General features: G+C 31.3%; 2 protein-coding genes and 1 long non-coding RNA gene across 3 annotated transcripts; 2 read left to right on the top strand and 1 right to left on the bottom strand.

Moving 5' to 3' along the window:
• Positions 1-1,009: 1,009 nt before the first annotated feature.
• LOC126661031 (NAC domain containing protein 50-like) lies at positions 1,010-6,647 on the top strand. The gene is made up of 5 exons (XM_050354784.2): positions 1,010-1,104; positions 1,212-1,459; positions 1,769-2,046; positions 2,397-2,582; positions 5,705-6,647. Exons 2-5 carry the CDS (start codon positions 1,219-1,221, stop codon positions 6,338-6,340), a joined length of 1,341 nt encoding a protein of 446 aa, XP_050210741.1. The 5' UTR covers positions 1,010-1,104; positions 1,212-1,218; the 3' UTR covers positions 6,341-6,647.
• A 1,099-nt stretch (positions 6,648-7,746) lies between these two features.
• On the top strand, positions 7,747-8,393 carry LOC126662356 (60S ribosomal protein L27-like). The gene has a single exon (XM_050356317.1). The coding sequence runs from the start codon at positions 7,836-7,838 to the stop codon at positions 8,241-8,243; it is 408 nt and encodes a 135-aa protein (XP_050212274.1). The 5' UTR covers positions 7,747-7,835; the 3' UTR covers positions 8,244-8,393.
• Positions 8,394-14,552: 6,159 nt separating this feature from the next.
• Positions 14,553-15,557, bottom strand: LOC126661235 (uncharacterized). The gene is made up of 2 exons (XR_007635562.2): positions 15,005-15,557; positions 14,553-14,870 (listed from the first exon to the last, which is right to left on the bottom strand). It is a non-coding gene; the product is annotated as an uncharacterized LOC126661235 (long non-coding RNA).
• Between the last annotated feature and the right edge of the window lie 262 nt (positions 15,558-15,819).

Genomic DNA, 15,819 nt, shown 5'->3' with positions numbered 1-15,819 from the left:
AAAAACTTGAACATCAAAAGTTAGTAATTCACTTTTCGGAAGGTTAAACAGCGTTAGATGAAATTAAAAATTTATATAAAATATAATTTCTCAACAAGTGATTTATATTAAAAATAAATAAAAATAATGTAAAACAATCATCTAAAATATCATATAGTAATAATTAATCTATTTTTATAAGCATAATAGTAATGTTATAAAAATGGATTTCCATATATTTTTCACCTTTTCTATTATTATTTATATTTTTAGAATTGTAACTTTTAATTTTTAAATTCAATAAAAATAGTATAAAACTCTTTTATAACTTTTTCTTGAAGAATAATCCTGTTACAAATTTAAACGTTGGATATATACAAACAAACAAACCCTTAATGATCAATTACTTACCAAAATAATCATATATTTCCCATATATATCCACACTTTTTATCATTTTCTAATTTTCAATTTTTTCCAATTCCCATTTCCAATTCCCATTTCCAAAAGTAAAAAAATGCAGAAATATTAATTATACCAGTGGCGAGCATTTGTAGGTTTGGTTCGATTCTAAATCAACCGCAACAGAATGTCAAAAATTCTCTATATCTTCTACCCAACCATAATTTTTTAACCAAACACAGAAAATGATTTGACCGAAAAGTTTGATTAATTTAATTTGATTAGGTTTGATTTCGGTTTTGAAATTCGGATTAATTTTATTTTCAATACTAAATAAAAAATTTAAAATTTAAAATAAAATAACAAAAAAAGCTCCGAAATTTAGAGCTAATTGTGTTCGATGTGGTTTTTTTTTTTTTATTTCAGTTTTACATATCCAAAATTGAACTATTAACCAAACTCCAAATTTCTCTAAATTACCTACCGAACTAAACTGCTTTCACTAAAAAACCGATCCCAACAACAAATTTTAGTTCTGTTTATTTTGATTTTCCAATCCGGTTCGGTTTCTACTCACCCCTAAATCCTAATTATAACAAAACCCACCAAAATAAATAAATAAATAAATAAAAATAAACAAGTCGATTTCAAACCAAGCCAAGAAAAATAATAATAATTTTACAGTGAAAAAGAGAAGAAGAAAGCAAATTGCTTGCAATCGAAGGTAACCCTTCTCTGTTTCTTCACTATCAATCAATTACATATACCAACCTTATCTCTCTCTCTTCAAAAAATAACCTAACTCATTTCTTCATCTCTTCAATTTTCCAGATTTTAAATGGGTCCTGAAACCTATACCCCACCACCCACACCAGCACCGCCGTCAGCAGCGGCGGCGGGGGCGATTGTACCCACCGGGGCGGTCAAAACAACAGCTTTGGCACCTGGGTTTCGATTCCACCCAACAGATGACGAACTTGTTAGCTATTACTTGAAACGAAAGGTTGCTAATAAACCAGTTCGTTTTAATGCTATTTCTGAGGTCGATATTTACAAGAACGAGCCCTGGGAACTTGCAGGTTAATTTATTTTTAATTACTTGTCTGTTGTTTTTGGTTCATTGGGTTTTTTGGGTATGTGTTTATTTTTGTTTTGATTGAGTTTTTTTTTTCACGAAATTTGTGTACTTTATTGTGTATGGAATTGGAAATAACTTCTGGGTATGTATTGTTTTGATTAGTTACTAATGTTTACCTATTTGTATGTTTAATTGAGAAATTTTGAAGCTTTTTGTGTTTATTGAAGTGTTGTAGTTGTTCAATTTTGAATTTTTCGATAGCGGGTTATTGCGAGGATTTTAAATTTGATTATGTGATTTGTGAGTGTAGATAAGGCAATATTGAAGAGTAGAGACCAAGAATGGTACTTTTTTAGTGCATTGGATAGGAAGTATGGAAATGGAGCAAGAATGAATCGAGCTACGATTAAAGGGTACTGGAAAGCTACTGGTAAGGACAGGGAAGTTCGTCGTGCTAACCAACTCATGGCGATGAAGAAAACACTTGTGTTTCATAGTGGACGTGCCCCTGGTGGGCAGAGGACCAATTGGGTTATGCATGAATACCGTCTTGTTGAAGAAGAATTGGAAAGACTTGGATCCTTACAGGTAAGAAATTGTTTAGCAGTTTATGGTGATTCATTGATTCTCATTAGCTTGTGTAGAAAGTTTTGAAAATGAATGTAAGAATCTGATAATAAAATATTATTGCGCGGATAGAGAAAACTTTTCGTTTTTTTTATGTGTTAAGTTGTTTTATTTGAATTATGTTATGTCTAAATTGGCATGTTGAGGTTGGTGCAACAGGAAACTGTAGTATTATGAATGTCTTGAAATATGATTAACATCTTAGTTCAGTTGTCTTCTTATTTCTCAATGAATATCTAGGCAATGAAAGTATATTGTTGTTTGTTTCAGCATTGGTTATCTCACGATTGTTTTTTTTCCCTTGGTTGCAGACGGATTCATACGTGCTGTGTAGAGTGTTTCACAAGAATAACATAGGACCACCAAATGGAAATCGCTACGCTCCATTCCTTGAGGAGGAATGGGTTGATGGTGAGACAGCTCTCATTCCGGGAGAGGATGCTGCTGATGATGGGGTTGCTGGTCATGATAATGCTGATTACAATCGGATTGAGCAGGTAAATGCATTATTTGGTTAAGTTTCTATTGAACCATTAGTAGAGATGCTTACTTTTGTTGTGTCTTAGTGGTAATGTTACGCCTTAGTGTTATTGTTAAATGAGGCGGCAATTAGGCAGTAGTGTAATTCAAAAGAAGAGGTCTAAGAGCGAACAATTGTGTTTTTGTTGAAACCTTAAATTGGCTAAATATTTGATCTCGGTAAGCATGAAGTCCGTATCTCCAACAAGACATGTGATAAGCATTGTAGTAGAAGGTTGATGAGCATTCCATTTCTCCAAGTAGGTATCTTTTGGTGCAACATTAAGGAATACCAGTGATGAGAAGCAATTTGGCAGTTTTTTTCCAAAGGAGGGCATGCCTGGGTATTGGTCTGGTATCTGTTGATAAGAGTCTGGGGAGCTCATTAGGGGTGCTCAACACTATCTTTTGCAACTGAATCCAAGCCTATCCCGTTGTAGTTAGGCAGTGATATGTATTGGTGTTTTTTAAGAGAAGAAGGAATGGATGTTGGAGGCATCGGAATGGTGTGTCCAACATATACCTAGGTTTGCAATTGCATAACTAAAAATTATTTTCCACGGAATTGTCAAAACGTCAAAGAAGAGTTTGCAGCCATGTTCCCATATTTTCATTATAGAGGGTTATCTACTTGAAAAAACTCTTAAACTTTGCCTTAAATTTAATAATGTTTCAAAGGAATTGCTCCTATTATCCCTTCCATTTAGACACATTAGTTTTATTCATGAAGAATAAGCCAAAGGACAAAGTAGACAAAGTAGACAAAGCTACTTTACTTGCTCTCGATGGAGTAGCAAGTGATTCATTAACTTTTATATTGCAACATCTATTTGTCAAATAAGCTGCCTCATTTCATCCTTATTTACTCATCTATTGGTAAGATCCTCTTGCATGCCAAAAAGGCCAACTTCAAAGATTTCCTTGCTTGAATTTCAATAATACCATTAACTGCACATTGAATTGCTTAAGCACTTACTTACATATTCTCCAATTTGTTTTAATAAGATGTTAGTTAAGCTAAGGCCTCTCTTGTCTAAGATGGACGATTGTTTATGCACTGTAATCTTTTACAGACTTCTGGCTTAGAAAATAGCTTTAACACAACTCCGGAAATTTCCAGTTTTTCAATCTGGTGATTCCTTGGAATATTGGACTTGAAGCTAGTTGGTCTCCTAATGAAGTCCTTGTTCATAAACAACCAAATAAATGTGCATAGCGAGAGGGATTGTTGTAGCAAATTGTCAAATAAAAAGATAAATTGAAAATTTTACTGGCTGGGTCCCTAAATGATTCTACTGTGAGGCAAATTCCATTATTACACAAATTCTAGATCTTCTTGCCTTCATGCCCGCATTGAATTTGTAGTTATTTTTGGTAGAAATTTCCATAAACGTCATAAAAATTGATAACCTTTATTCTTTAATGGTTAACAAGATCTTAAAAACCACTGGAAAGCCTCCTTGTCTGATTAACTTACTAATGAAAATAAAAGAGGTGGAAAACCTATATGTTGAATTATCTTTTGGATTTATATAGACAACACTGCTTTACATTGGTATATAGAAAAGGAAAAAATCAAACAAAGAAGTGGCGCTTTCCTTCTAGATAAATAAGTTGTTTTGCATTTCTAATCTAAACGTAATTCTTCTTAAATTTTTCTTCTCATTGTCATCAGTAAATTTTTTAACTGCTCTTATTTATAGAGAAGTGAATATTGAGAGGTTGAGAAGCGCCCTTGTTGATTAAGCACCCTTGTTGATTAAGCACCCTTGTTGATTAAGGACAGTGCAGTTGATTGGCAAGATGACTAGCGAAGTGCTGCTGGTTATCCTTATTAATTATAGGCGACTCCCCGCTGTTCGAATCCTTAGTCAAGGGACGCATATTGACTGAAATATAAATTATTGATTCATGGAAAATGTCTACAAATTTGTTTGGTTTGGCTGAACCATTATTGATGTCAATAACTGTGACAGGTTTTGGCATTATTATCTATATTGGAGTTTTGAAAAAGCTATCCGATGTTATTAGGAAACACTCTGATTGGCTAGATTTTGAATTGAAGGTCTGAAAAGTGTTGGACGAGTATTATTAAATATATAGTTCAGAGTAGATGTCCTCAGGGTTGCTGTAAAAGGATACTACATGTGATGTAAGCCTTGTAATGGTGATTGGGTTTTTAACTTGGAATTTTTATGAGCTGTGAAGGATGTCTTCATCTTTGATTAGGAAAGATGTTCAACGACAAACAGTCATAGCAGTTGGGATTTAAATTAGGGGATTATTTTGTGAACAGCACAATATTGCTTGAAAAGAGGAGTTTTGCTTGATTGGAAATGCCCATGTTGTTTTGCCTTATGTTTAACTGTAAACATGGTGAGCTACGGCACTACAAATCATATATTAGAAAGCTATGACAAAGTTCGTGGTGTAGTTGAAACGGGAATGCCTATAGGATTGAATGGGAGTACTCTGTTTGTTTGCCCGAATAGTTAGAATTGTACATCTAGTTTTCCATCATAATTGGTTGGAAATGCAGGAATAGGAACTATTGAAGTCAAATTTGTAGGGCCAAGCATTGCAGCTAGGTTACGAATGATCTTAAGAAACTATGATTGCAAACTTTTTATCAGAAAACCTGTCAATTTACTCTCCAAGTCAACTCTACTTTGCAATTGGCCAAGAATTTCAAAACTGATAATTTGCTTGTCACATTAATTAATGCAATGAGCATATGAGATAAATTTGTAGTAATTTGTAGTGTGTCTAGTGATATTGTGCTAGGGTGCAGTTTTATTCTGTAAAATACCTTGTCGAACTATAAGCTTTAACATAATAATGAATGAATTGGGTTTGGCATTTGTATGTAGAGTTATATGGTATATGCTTCTATCTGAGGTGATTAACTCTGCCTAAATTTTTCACTTTGTATCTAATATTAATAAGATGACACACTACAAGGAAAAAATAAAATTCATTCTTGGAAGTCTTTGGTCATAGATTTATATGTCTTGCATGGCTATACTTGGTGAAACTTCATTTTATGATTTTACCTGAACTTGTTCAAATGTGGTAAAAGTATGTATATTGATTTTTGCAGGACAACGGTTACTTCAATCGAGATCGAGATCCTCTTAATATTAATGAAATTCCCAATGATTTTCAAACTCAAGACGAACTTCGCCGACATGACTTACCTGTGTGCAAGACAGAAAAAATGGAGGATTGCCCTCCTTGTGTGCTTAATACAGAAGCATCCTTTCCCTTGCTCCAATACAAAAGAAGAAAGCACAATGTTGACTTTGTGCCTAACCAAACAAATGCTTCACAGAACTCAACTAGGACAACTCAAGATCCTTGCTCATCCACAACATCAACCGGAGCAACAACGACAACTACAGAGACAACAACAATAACAGCAGCAGCTGCCGCAACAACAACTGCGATATCTGCATTGTTGGAATTTTCTCTGATGGAGTCGGTTGAACCTAAAGAGAAACCCCGTGTTCCTACTCCAAAATTTGATTCTTTTGGTCTCGATTCAACAGTGCCTCCTAGCTGTATGAAGTTTATCAACGATTTGCAGAGTGAGATTCATAAGATCTCCGTTGAGCGAGAGACACTGAAGCTTGAAATGATGAGTGCTCAAGCAATGATTAACATCCTTCAATCCCGAGTTGATTTTCTCAGTAAGGAAAATGAGGATGTGAAACGCAGCATTCGTGGTCCCAAGTAAGCACAGCAGCGCCTTTCTGCAGTCTATCGTTGTTATCCTGGCGTATAAATGATGGATCCCAGATGCGAGTTTTCCCCTCAAGTCCTTATGACTGGAGGGTATGTAAAATTAGGATATTATTTCGTCATGTTTGTTGAATAATCTGTGTCGTAGGATTATTGTAATGCTGGATTTACTTTCTGTAATGACTAATTTAGAGTGCTGCTTAATCAGCTCGAGACCTTGTCTAGTATTATCAGTTGTAATGTATCGTCTTGTTAAGACCTTACAGCTTAGAGTGTTGTTAATCTATCTAGTACTTTTATTCTATTGGTCATATTACATGATTGTTGTAGAAAAAATTACCTTAGTTATATGATCTCTCATGGCTGTAGAAGCTGATTTTATAGTTGAGTATCATGAGCTAGAGACTGTCAAACATGTACCTTAAAAGTATGAGCTGCCACACAAGTTTGAACTGAGCCAAGTATAGCTCAGAGTCTGAGACATTACTTGGTCCGAAAGATTATAAGGGACTACAAAGATCGACTGGTATATGAGAAGTACATTCTTTTGCAAAAAATATAATAAAAACGTGTGGTAGACCAAATGTATACTTCCCTTAGTATCAAATCTTAAGATCAAATTCTAGTTACATCTTTTCTTTCACATTGTTAGTTAGTCTTCCTCCTCTTTTTGTCTATACTAATATTTTTCGTCTGAATCTCGTTGGTCTTATTTTATTCGTCGGAGCACCTCAGTAGCTTAATAGTTTAGCACTTGACGTTGTGGTGAAAATTATTTTCTCAATTTTGTGTTATATGGAGATCTTTGAAATTTATTCATTATGAAAGGAGTAGGTCCTAGGAAATAATTTATTCATTAAAATTAAACTCTTAATTAACATAAATTTTATTAGAACTACACTACCATTTAACTTTGTATCTTATTATTAAGATTAAACAGGTTTTAATCACATAATCCAACTCTATTATATTTGTTTTTTTTGACTTAAATCCCAAACTTTGTCACATTATAACATTGGGTTGTTTACATAACGACATTAAAAAATCATTTAAATTTCAAAAATACGCCCTAAGTCAAAAAAAATTACTTTTATTTAAAAATTAAAAATCTTATTACATTTTATGTATTTATATTTTTACTAATGTTTTTAATACATATTTGATATTTTAAAAACACATTATTAATGCATTTTCGATACATCTCTAATACAGTGCATATATAAAAAGCAAAAACTTTTTGGATCTCGATTTGGATCTCGAAATGAAAACTTTTTTTAGTATGTATATTTTTGAATTTTTTTGTTCTTTTTTGGACATTTCCGTAATTTTTCCTATAACTAACATTTTCATCACTAAAACTGGACTGGACTTATAAATCAAGTCCAGTCATTTAGCAAACCCTAAAATAAAACCCCAGCGTCAATATAAGTGACAATTACACAACTACCAAACCCTAGACGGCAAACAGAGAAACCACAGCAGCTGCCAAAATGGTGAAGTTCTTGAAAACCAACAAGGCCGTAATCCTCCTACAGGGCCGCTACGCCGGCCGGAAGGCCGTCATCGTCAGATCATTCGACGACGGAACTCGCGACCGTCCCTACGGACATTGCCTGGTGGCCGGAATATCAAAGTACCCGGCCAAGGTGATAAAGAAGGACTCGGCGAAGAAGACGGCGAAGAAGTCGCGTGTGAAGGCGTTCATGAAGGTGGTGAACTACAGCCATTTGATGCCGACGAGGTACACTCTTGACATTGATTTAAAAGACGCTGTTACCCCTGATGCTTTGGTTTCTAAGGATAAGAAGGTAACCGCTTCTAAGGAGATCAAGAAGCGGTTCGAAGAGCGGTTCAAAACTGGGAAGAACCGTTGGTTTTTCTCTAAGCTCAGGTTTTGAATTTTATGTTATAGATTGTGGGATTGCTGTTGCCTATCAGACATTTTATTATGTTAATTTTGAATTTTTAAATAGCAACTCTTGGATTTGTAGTTTGAATTGAATGTTAAGCTTTTATTACAATTGGGTCCTATTTGATTTGGTTGAAAATTCCTTATATGAGTTTGGTATATCAGTTGATGGGTGTGTGTTTAAATCATGATAAATTAATTTGGATAGTTTAAGAAATTCATAATTGTGCTGCAGTGACATTAGGGAGATTATTTAATTGCTGTTCGGGTTCATCAACTCGATCAGGCGGCTTATATAGGTCGATTTGTGTTTTTTAGGGTTAAATTTTGCTTTTTGTGCTATCATGAGCTTAGCGACCATTACTTGTTTAGTTTTTACTCGTGGCATTTGTTTTTAGCGGTATTGCAAATGGTACTTGAAATCTCTGATAAAATTATGTTGGAGTAATGCTTAGTTTCATATAGTTCTGTCAAACTATCTTCTTATTTTTGTGCGGAACGAGTTTGAAATTTCAGATTTTTGAAATATCATTATAACTTTGGTGAGTCGCTAAAACAAACTCGACATAAGTAGATGTGCAGTTACCGACTCTTTGTTTTTGGAGAGAAGGGCAGTGTAGGGATGAATAATTTGGCATATTGTAATGGTTCATGTTCTAGCTAGTTTGCAATATGGTTTCGAAATTGAGGATTACGAAATGTGCATTCGCTTCTTATTATGGTCGATTTATCGGGATTAGTATTAACAGTTTAATTGAAGCCTTGTAGCATTTCTGATTCGCTGTATTGCTGATGTTTTTCCGCTGGGAGAGATTGTTTGCTTGTTAGTTATAAATTGAGAGTTCTTCCATGATACATAACAATGATGGAGGGCCTATTGATAATGTGTGCTCTGTCCGTAAATAAAGCATTTTGATTTTTTATGAATTAAAGCAAGTGTAAGAAATTCAAACAAAATCAAAAATCTCAGCTTCAAACACAATACTCTATTGCTCTTTTCTAATCAGTGCTTTAAACAAGTTAGCTAACTTTTATCTCACCACACAACAATTCTTTAAGTGTTATGAACCAGTTAGCTAATTTTGTATTTCGTAGTGTTTTGAAACTTGAGATTCAAGTTGATTGAGTAATTTTTATTGTCAAATTGTGTGATTTTATTTTTATTTTAATTTTTATGAAAGAAACTGTTGGAGTGAAGCTCTGTTATCCTACCAAACCCCATATTTTATGTTTAATTTTGTTTTGGTTTAGTTATGAAAATTATAACAATTCGTTTTTGGTCATTTCGATTTGGTTACCACACCCACCGATATACACTCGACCGCTGTACGGACCTCGGTTCTATATTTCTGCGGATGTCATCCAATGCTCTGCCATCGGTATCTCTGACTTTCTATTAATAGTCTCGAACATTTTATAAGCTGCTGCTCGACCAGCACCAAATGCAAGAACAAAACAGAACACCAATACCAATTAGGTGTTGTTTCCGGTCCTGTGAGTTTCATTATAACAAAAGAAAAACATTTTACATGCAAGAACAGAAAATCAATGCCAATTTCTTCAAAAACTAAATCAATACCAATTAGGTGCTGTGACATATTAGACTGTAATCAAAGTGATTTGCAGAGTGAGATCCATTAGATTTCTGTTGAGCGAAGGACATCGAAGCTTCAAATGATGAGTGCTCAAGCAATAATTAACATCCTTCAACCTCTATTCTCGAGTTGATTTTCTCAGTAAGAAAAATGAGGATTTGAAACGTAGCATTCGTGATAAATAAGCGTACCGACGGCTTCCTGCAGTCTTATTATTGATATCCTGACGTATAAATGATGGGTACGAAATGCTGAGTTTTGTCCTCAAGTTGTTATGACTTGAGGATATGTAAAATTAGGTTATTATTTTATTATGTTCATTTGAATAATTTGTGCTGTTGGATTATTATAATATTGGATTTACTCTGTGATGACAAATTTAGAGTGCTGCTTAATCAGCTTGACAAATTTTTAGTATTATCAGTTGTAATGTATCATATTGTTGACACTTTACAGCTTTGTTTGTTGTTCCTCTATTTATGTTCTCAAAGATGGTAGCATCACATGGTAGCATCACATATTGCTCCTATGTTCTTATCTGATGACACATTTACTTGCCTAAAAAAATTAAAAAAAATTGGCACATTGGTTTTTGCCCAAATCATTTATAAGTCTAAAACTTGTACGCTTTTTTAATTAATGGCGATCAAATATTTTAATTTTGTACAATTATGTCCTAATATGAAACACTTGTTGCACTCTGGTTTAAATTTTTTTCATTCCATTTTTTTAAAATTCAAATCTTAATGTTCTAAATTAAAATTGCGACCAAATCATAAATATCATCATCATTTTTCAAGGTTGTACCATATTTTAAAAGTTTGGTACTAACTGATAAAGGACCAAATATTTGGATTTTAAAGTGGGGCATAAAAATTTGAATACAATTGCCATATGACTGTTAAAGTTAAAAGATCCGATCGCGATAATGTTTAAAAATTGGGTTTCTTTTCTTTAAGGTGTTCTATTGACAATTTTTATATGGAAAGTTTAGCAAAATATCTAAAAAAACTAAAAATATCTGCAAAATTTAATTCATAATCTGAAAGTTTGCAAACGTACCTAAAAAATTTAAATATTTGTTTTTTTACTCTGCAGATTCAAACAGTTGCAAACAGTTTCAAAAAAACAAAATTTGAAACCGTTTTATAAAACTTTTCGCATACAGTTTCAAATAGAGTTTTAAACATTTTCAAAAAAAATACAATTTGAAACTGTTTTATAAACCGTTTCAAAAACAGTTTATAATAGGGTTTCAAACGGTTTATAACAATTTATTAAAACATAATTTGAAACTGTTTTCAAAAACAGTTTTAAATAGAGTGTCAAACGGTTTCTAAAAAACAGTTTCAAACAGTTTACAGAGTATTTTTACAAATTTTCAGAGTAAAAAAATAAATTTTCGGAAAAAAAAGTAAAAAAATACATTTCAAAAACGTAGTATTTTTATAAATATTTTTAAAACGGAGTATTTTCTGCAATTTCCCTTTTTATATATTTTATATGGGCCAAGTGTATAATTTTAGTCCTCATTTAACGCTCTTTTTTTTTTTTAATTTAGACCTTAATGATTTATTTTAATAACGTTCTTAAAAATGATAAAATTGACTCTTTTCATCAATTTTTATTTTACCATTATCCTAGCTGTGTCAATGGAGAAGACGTACGACATGTAAGTGGCATTTTATTTAATTTGAACATAAATGTTTATTTTTATTTGGAATTTAACATTAGAAAATAGACATTTATTGGATGCTATGTTGCATATTCCATAAGTCGTTCACGTCTGCATAAGTAAAAAAATAGTATTAAAAGAGTGTCTGTTTTGTTTATTTTTAATAACATTTAGATACCACTTTAAAACAAAACAGTTATCAAGGTGCAAGTTAAAAATCAAACAAACATAAGAGTTTATATATATACTAGAATTTTTATAAATAGAATATTTTATTTCTGGAATACATAGTTACTTATTATTAAAGGAGAAGCACTCCTCAAGCTTATTCGTAATATATAATCATTCTTTTATTTATAGTAATAAGAATTCATGTTAAGGCTTTCACATTTAACATAAATTAAGCAGCCTTCATGGATGAACAGTGTCGGGTACCGGAGTACGGCAGCATTCACAACACACGCTCGGTGGCGGTGGTTTAGGCGAGCAACACACACAAGCCGGGCAAAAAATGGGTTCGTCGGTGGAGGTCTGCAAAATTAATTAAAATTTTGTAACTATACAGTAATAAATATTCTTTTTTACAATAACATAACCATTAATCACTTGTAACTAAGAAAATCTTTTAATTTTGCAAAATAAAAATAATTAATATACCTCGATGATTAAACCGAGCTGCTTCGCTAGGCATCATCGGCGACAATACGAAGGCAAAGATAAAGAAAGTGACCAAGACAGACTTGAGAGAATTTGTTGCCATTCCTATTTTCCGTATATTAAAGATTATGATTAATTGATATGAGGATGTTGGTATTTATATAGTCTATGGGATTGTAAGACTTTCGGCTACATACAGTTTATGATCAATTTTTTAAAATATGAAAGCAGATTAAACTGGTTTGAATTAAAAGTTTGAATTTTCACAATTTCCATGCAAATAGTCTTTCTTTAGCTGCTTAATGTACATATTCTTGAATGTTTATCAAACAGTACGCCAAGCAAAGTATGTAACTGAGAAATTGGCCATTCACGTCAATAATTTAGAGGTAATTAAGAAATTAGTGTCCAAATTAAACATTAATATTAAGGTTTCATCATTGAGAATAACTCATCTTTCGACTTCTTTGTTTATAATCCAAATTTTTGAAATTGTCAATTTTTTAATTTTCAATTTCAATTGTAACTATTTGTTTAAATTGGAGTGAAAAGAATTCAAATATTCTCTTTATATTTGGAATTCTCGATGGTAAAAATATAAATTAGAATAATATAAAATAATATGAATTTTTTTTTCATTTTAACTTGAATAAATGGTTACAACTTAAACTGGAAATAGAAAAATGGATTGACATCAAACAATTTTAAAATTTTGTCTATAAATGAATAAATATAAAAAAAATGAGATATTTTTGAATAGTTAAACCTGATATTAAAAGAAAATTCACTTTTCAATTAATCATATTACTTAGACATTGTTATAACAATAATATCATTTGTTTTTGCTATCATTGATATCTAAATTTAAAATTTTACGGTCGTGGATATATATAGTAAAACCAAGCTTAATATGCTCAAATTGTTCATTTGTAAATGATACTAGTATGATACCCTCGCGATGCTTCGGAAATAATCACTTTATAACTAACATTACAACAATAAATAATAATAATAATAATAATATATCAACAAATAAACTGTATAAATTATATATAAAAAAAAAAGCTTCACATAACTGATTCATTTATCTAACTTAGTAGTATAATTATACAAACTATTAATTTTCTTAAGTGTGGTAACATCTAGATTACTAATATATAGCTATTCTGACGTAAATAGAAATATGTATATACATATATTAAAAGAACATATAAAACTTGATTTGGAAGTAGTAGTACAAATAGTTTGATTAATAATGTATATAGATATTCATAAACTAAATTTGATCAACCAATGAAAATCACTTTGGTTCGATTTGAACCAACATTACACTCTATAAAGGACAATCAATTTAAGTTTCACATATTTTTTATTGATATGTAATATTAAATTATTTTTTTCAAAAGATTTAATTTTTTTCACTTTTAACTTAAATAATCTTTTTAATAATTATATATAATTTATTTATTATTAAAATATGTAGTTAAATTTTGATTTATTCCCATGAAAATAAAAAGTTCATTTCCATAAATGAAATGGAGAATTGGTAAAAATCTTTTTTAACATCTAAATTTGGACATAAACTACAAAATGCTAGAATATATATTTTTTTTAAAAATGAAGTATTACTTGTAAACTTTCTTTAAAAAAAAAAAAATTGGTGTCCAAGTTTATAGATAAACTTACCAAGTTTATAGATAAACTTGAAAATTAATTTTGTGGATAAATTGAAAAATAAATTGGGACACCAAGCTTACGGATAAACTTAAACTTAAAACTTGAACACCAAGATTATTTATAAACTTGATGTCCAAGTTTACAAATCTGTGGATAAACTTGAAAAATAAATTCGGACACTAAATTTACGGATAAACTTAAACCTTGAAAACTAAATTTATGGATAAATTTGAACAATAAATTAGGACTCCAAATTTACGGATAAACTTGGACGTTAAACCTGGAAACCAAGTTTTGGAGAAAAGGATAATTTTTCAGTTTTCCATGGCCTTGCTTTATAAAAAAGTTTCATCCGCTATTTTTTCCTTTCTAGTATTTTGAGAGAAATAAAGAAATAAATATGTGGTCATTTTGGCGTTAATATGTGAGATATATGAATAATTTGAAATTATTATACCAAATGAATTAATGTTTGTGAGACTTGTGGTAATTAAGCGTGAAAATTTAAAAATATGTAATGAAAAATAATTCTTAATTGACTAAAAATATATGGAAAGCCAGTTTAAATTTTTGCTTTATTAATTATAAATAGTCCAATTTTATTAATGGTCTAAGGTCATGCAACTCGGAAAATCAAATTAAAACTAAACTGGAAACGAAGCGATGTATAAAAAATATAAACATGGAAAGGAAATTACATGAAAGTTGAATTTCATTTATATTAAAAGTAAAACTACAAAAAATGATCTAACCAATCCATCATATATTCCAATAAAAAATTATTTATACATTATCAACAATCCACTCAATACCAACTTCCTAAAGGTATTGCTGTCAATAAAAAAATCAATTATAGATTGACCGGCGGCAACGAAAAAGATTGTCAGTATCAGGAGGCTTCACATCGTCTGGAAGACACAGCAAAATACGAAGAGCCTATTTTGTTTCCAATCCACTCCACGATAGTCTTTTGCCAATTTGAGTACTGAAGCATAATCCGATCACATCACAACTACAAAACAAAGGAAAAAAAGTAAATACTAAAAATGTTTCCAATCAAAAACAACACTTTTGGTAATACCAAAATTAAGAAACTGATTTTTTTTGACATCAACACCAGGAGACCATTAAAGCCAGAGTTTTTACCATGATTGGATTGCCCACCTCGCTTAACACGATCTGAACCTATCGCAACTTACTGATTCAAATCAATCAATACCAACATTGTGTCATCTCTGAGAGTAACGTAGTAAACAAACTCTACGAAATTTGAATCCAAACGCATCATTTGAAATAAAGGTAAAAAGACGAAGATTAAAAGCAAAAGGTAAATTGAGAGAAAATTAAAGCTTGAAGGAGTCAGAGATCAAATATAAAAGAAAAACTGAGAGAGAATCAAAGTTTCAAGAATCGAGAAATCAAAAGTAATAGAGAATTGAAACGAAAAGAAAGCATGAGGCCATTTAAGTGAGAGAAAAGGAAAAAATTACGGGACAAATTAAAGATCAGCCGAGTGAGAGAGAAGTAAGACTGAATTTACAATTCTCTGAAATGCAATATAAATACTATTAAAATTTAAGCCATCTTATCTTATGCAATAAGCTGGATAATAGCTGGCAATCAGCTAGAGATTCTAAGAAAGCAGAAGATGAAACGTGGCTTTTTGGATGATAACAAAGTGATGGTTTACCAAAAGAGACTTATAATATTGTAGGGTTATGAAGGTTTTACTGTAAATTAAATGAAATAGAAGACTTTTTATTACACTTATAATATCAATGTAATGACAAAATAATAAAAACTAAATTTTGAAATGGTTTTTATGTAAATAAATGTGCAGATGTGGGCTTTTATATTTTTAAAAGTGAAGATGTACCAAAATAGGTAAAAGATGACATTCATTAGTCGTTTATATTTTGTAAATTCAATGCAAAATAAGGAGAAAATTGTAAAAGAGAACT

Source organism: Mercurialis annua, linkage group LG8 (assembly GCF_937616625.2).
Source record: "Mercurialis annua linkage group LG8, ddMerAnnu1.2, whole genome shotgun sequence".
NCBI lineage: Eukaryota > Viridiplantae > Streptophyta > Magnoliopsida > Malpighiales > Euphorbiaceae > Mercurialis > Mercurialis annua.
This window is presented reverse-complemented; position numbering and strand designations above follow the sequence as displayed.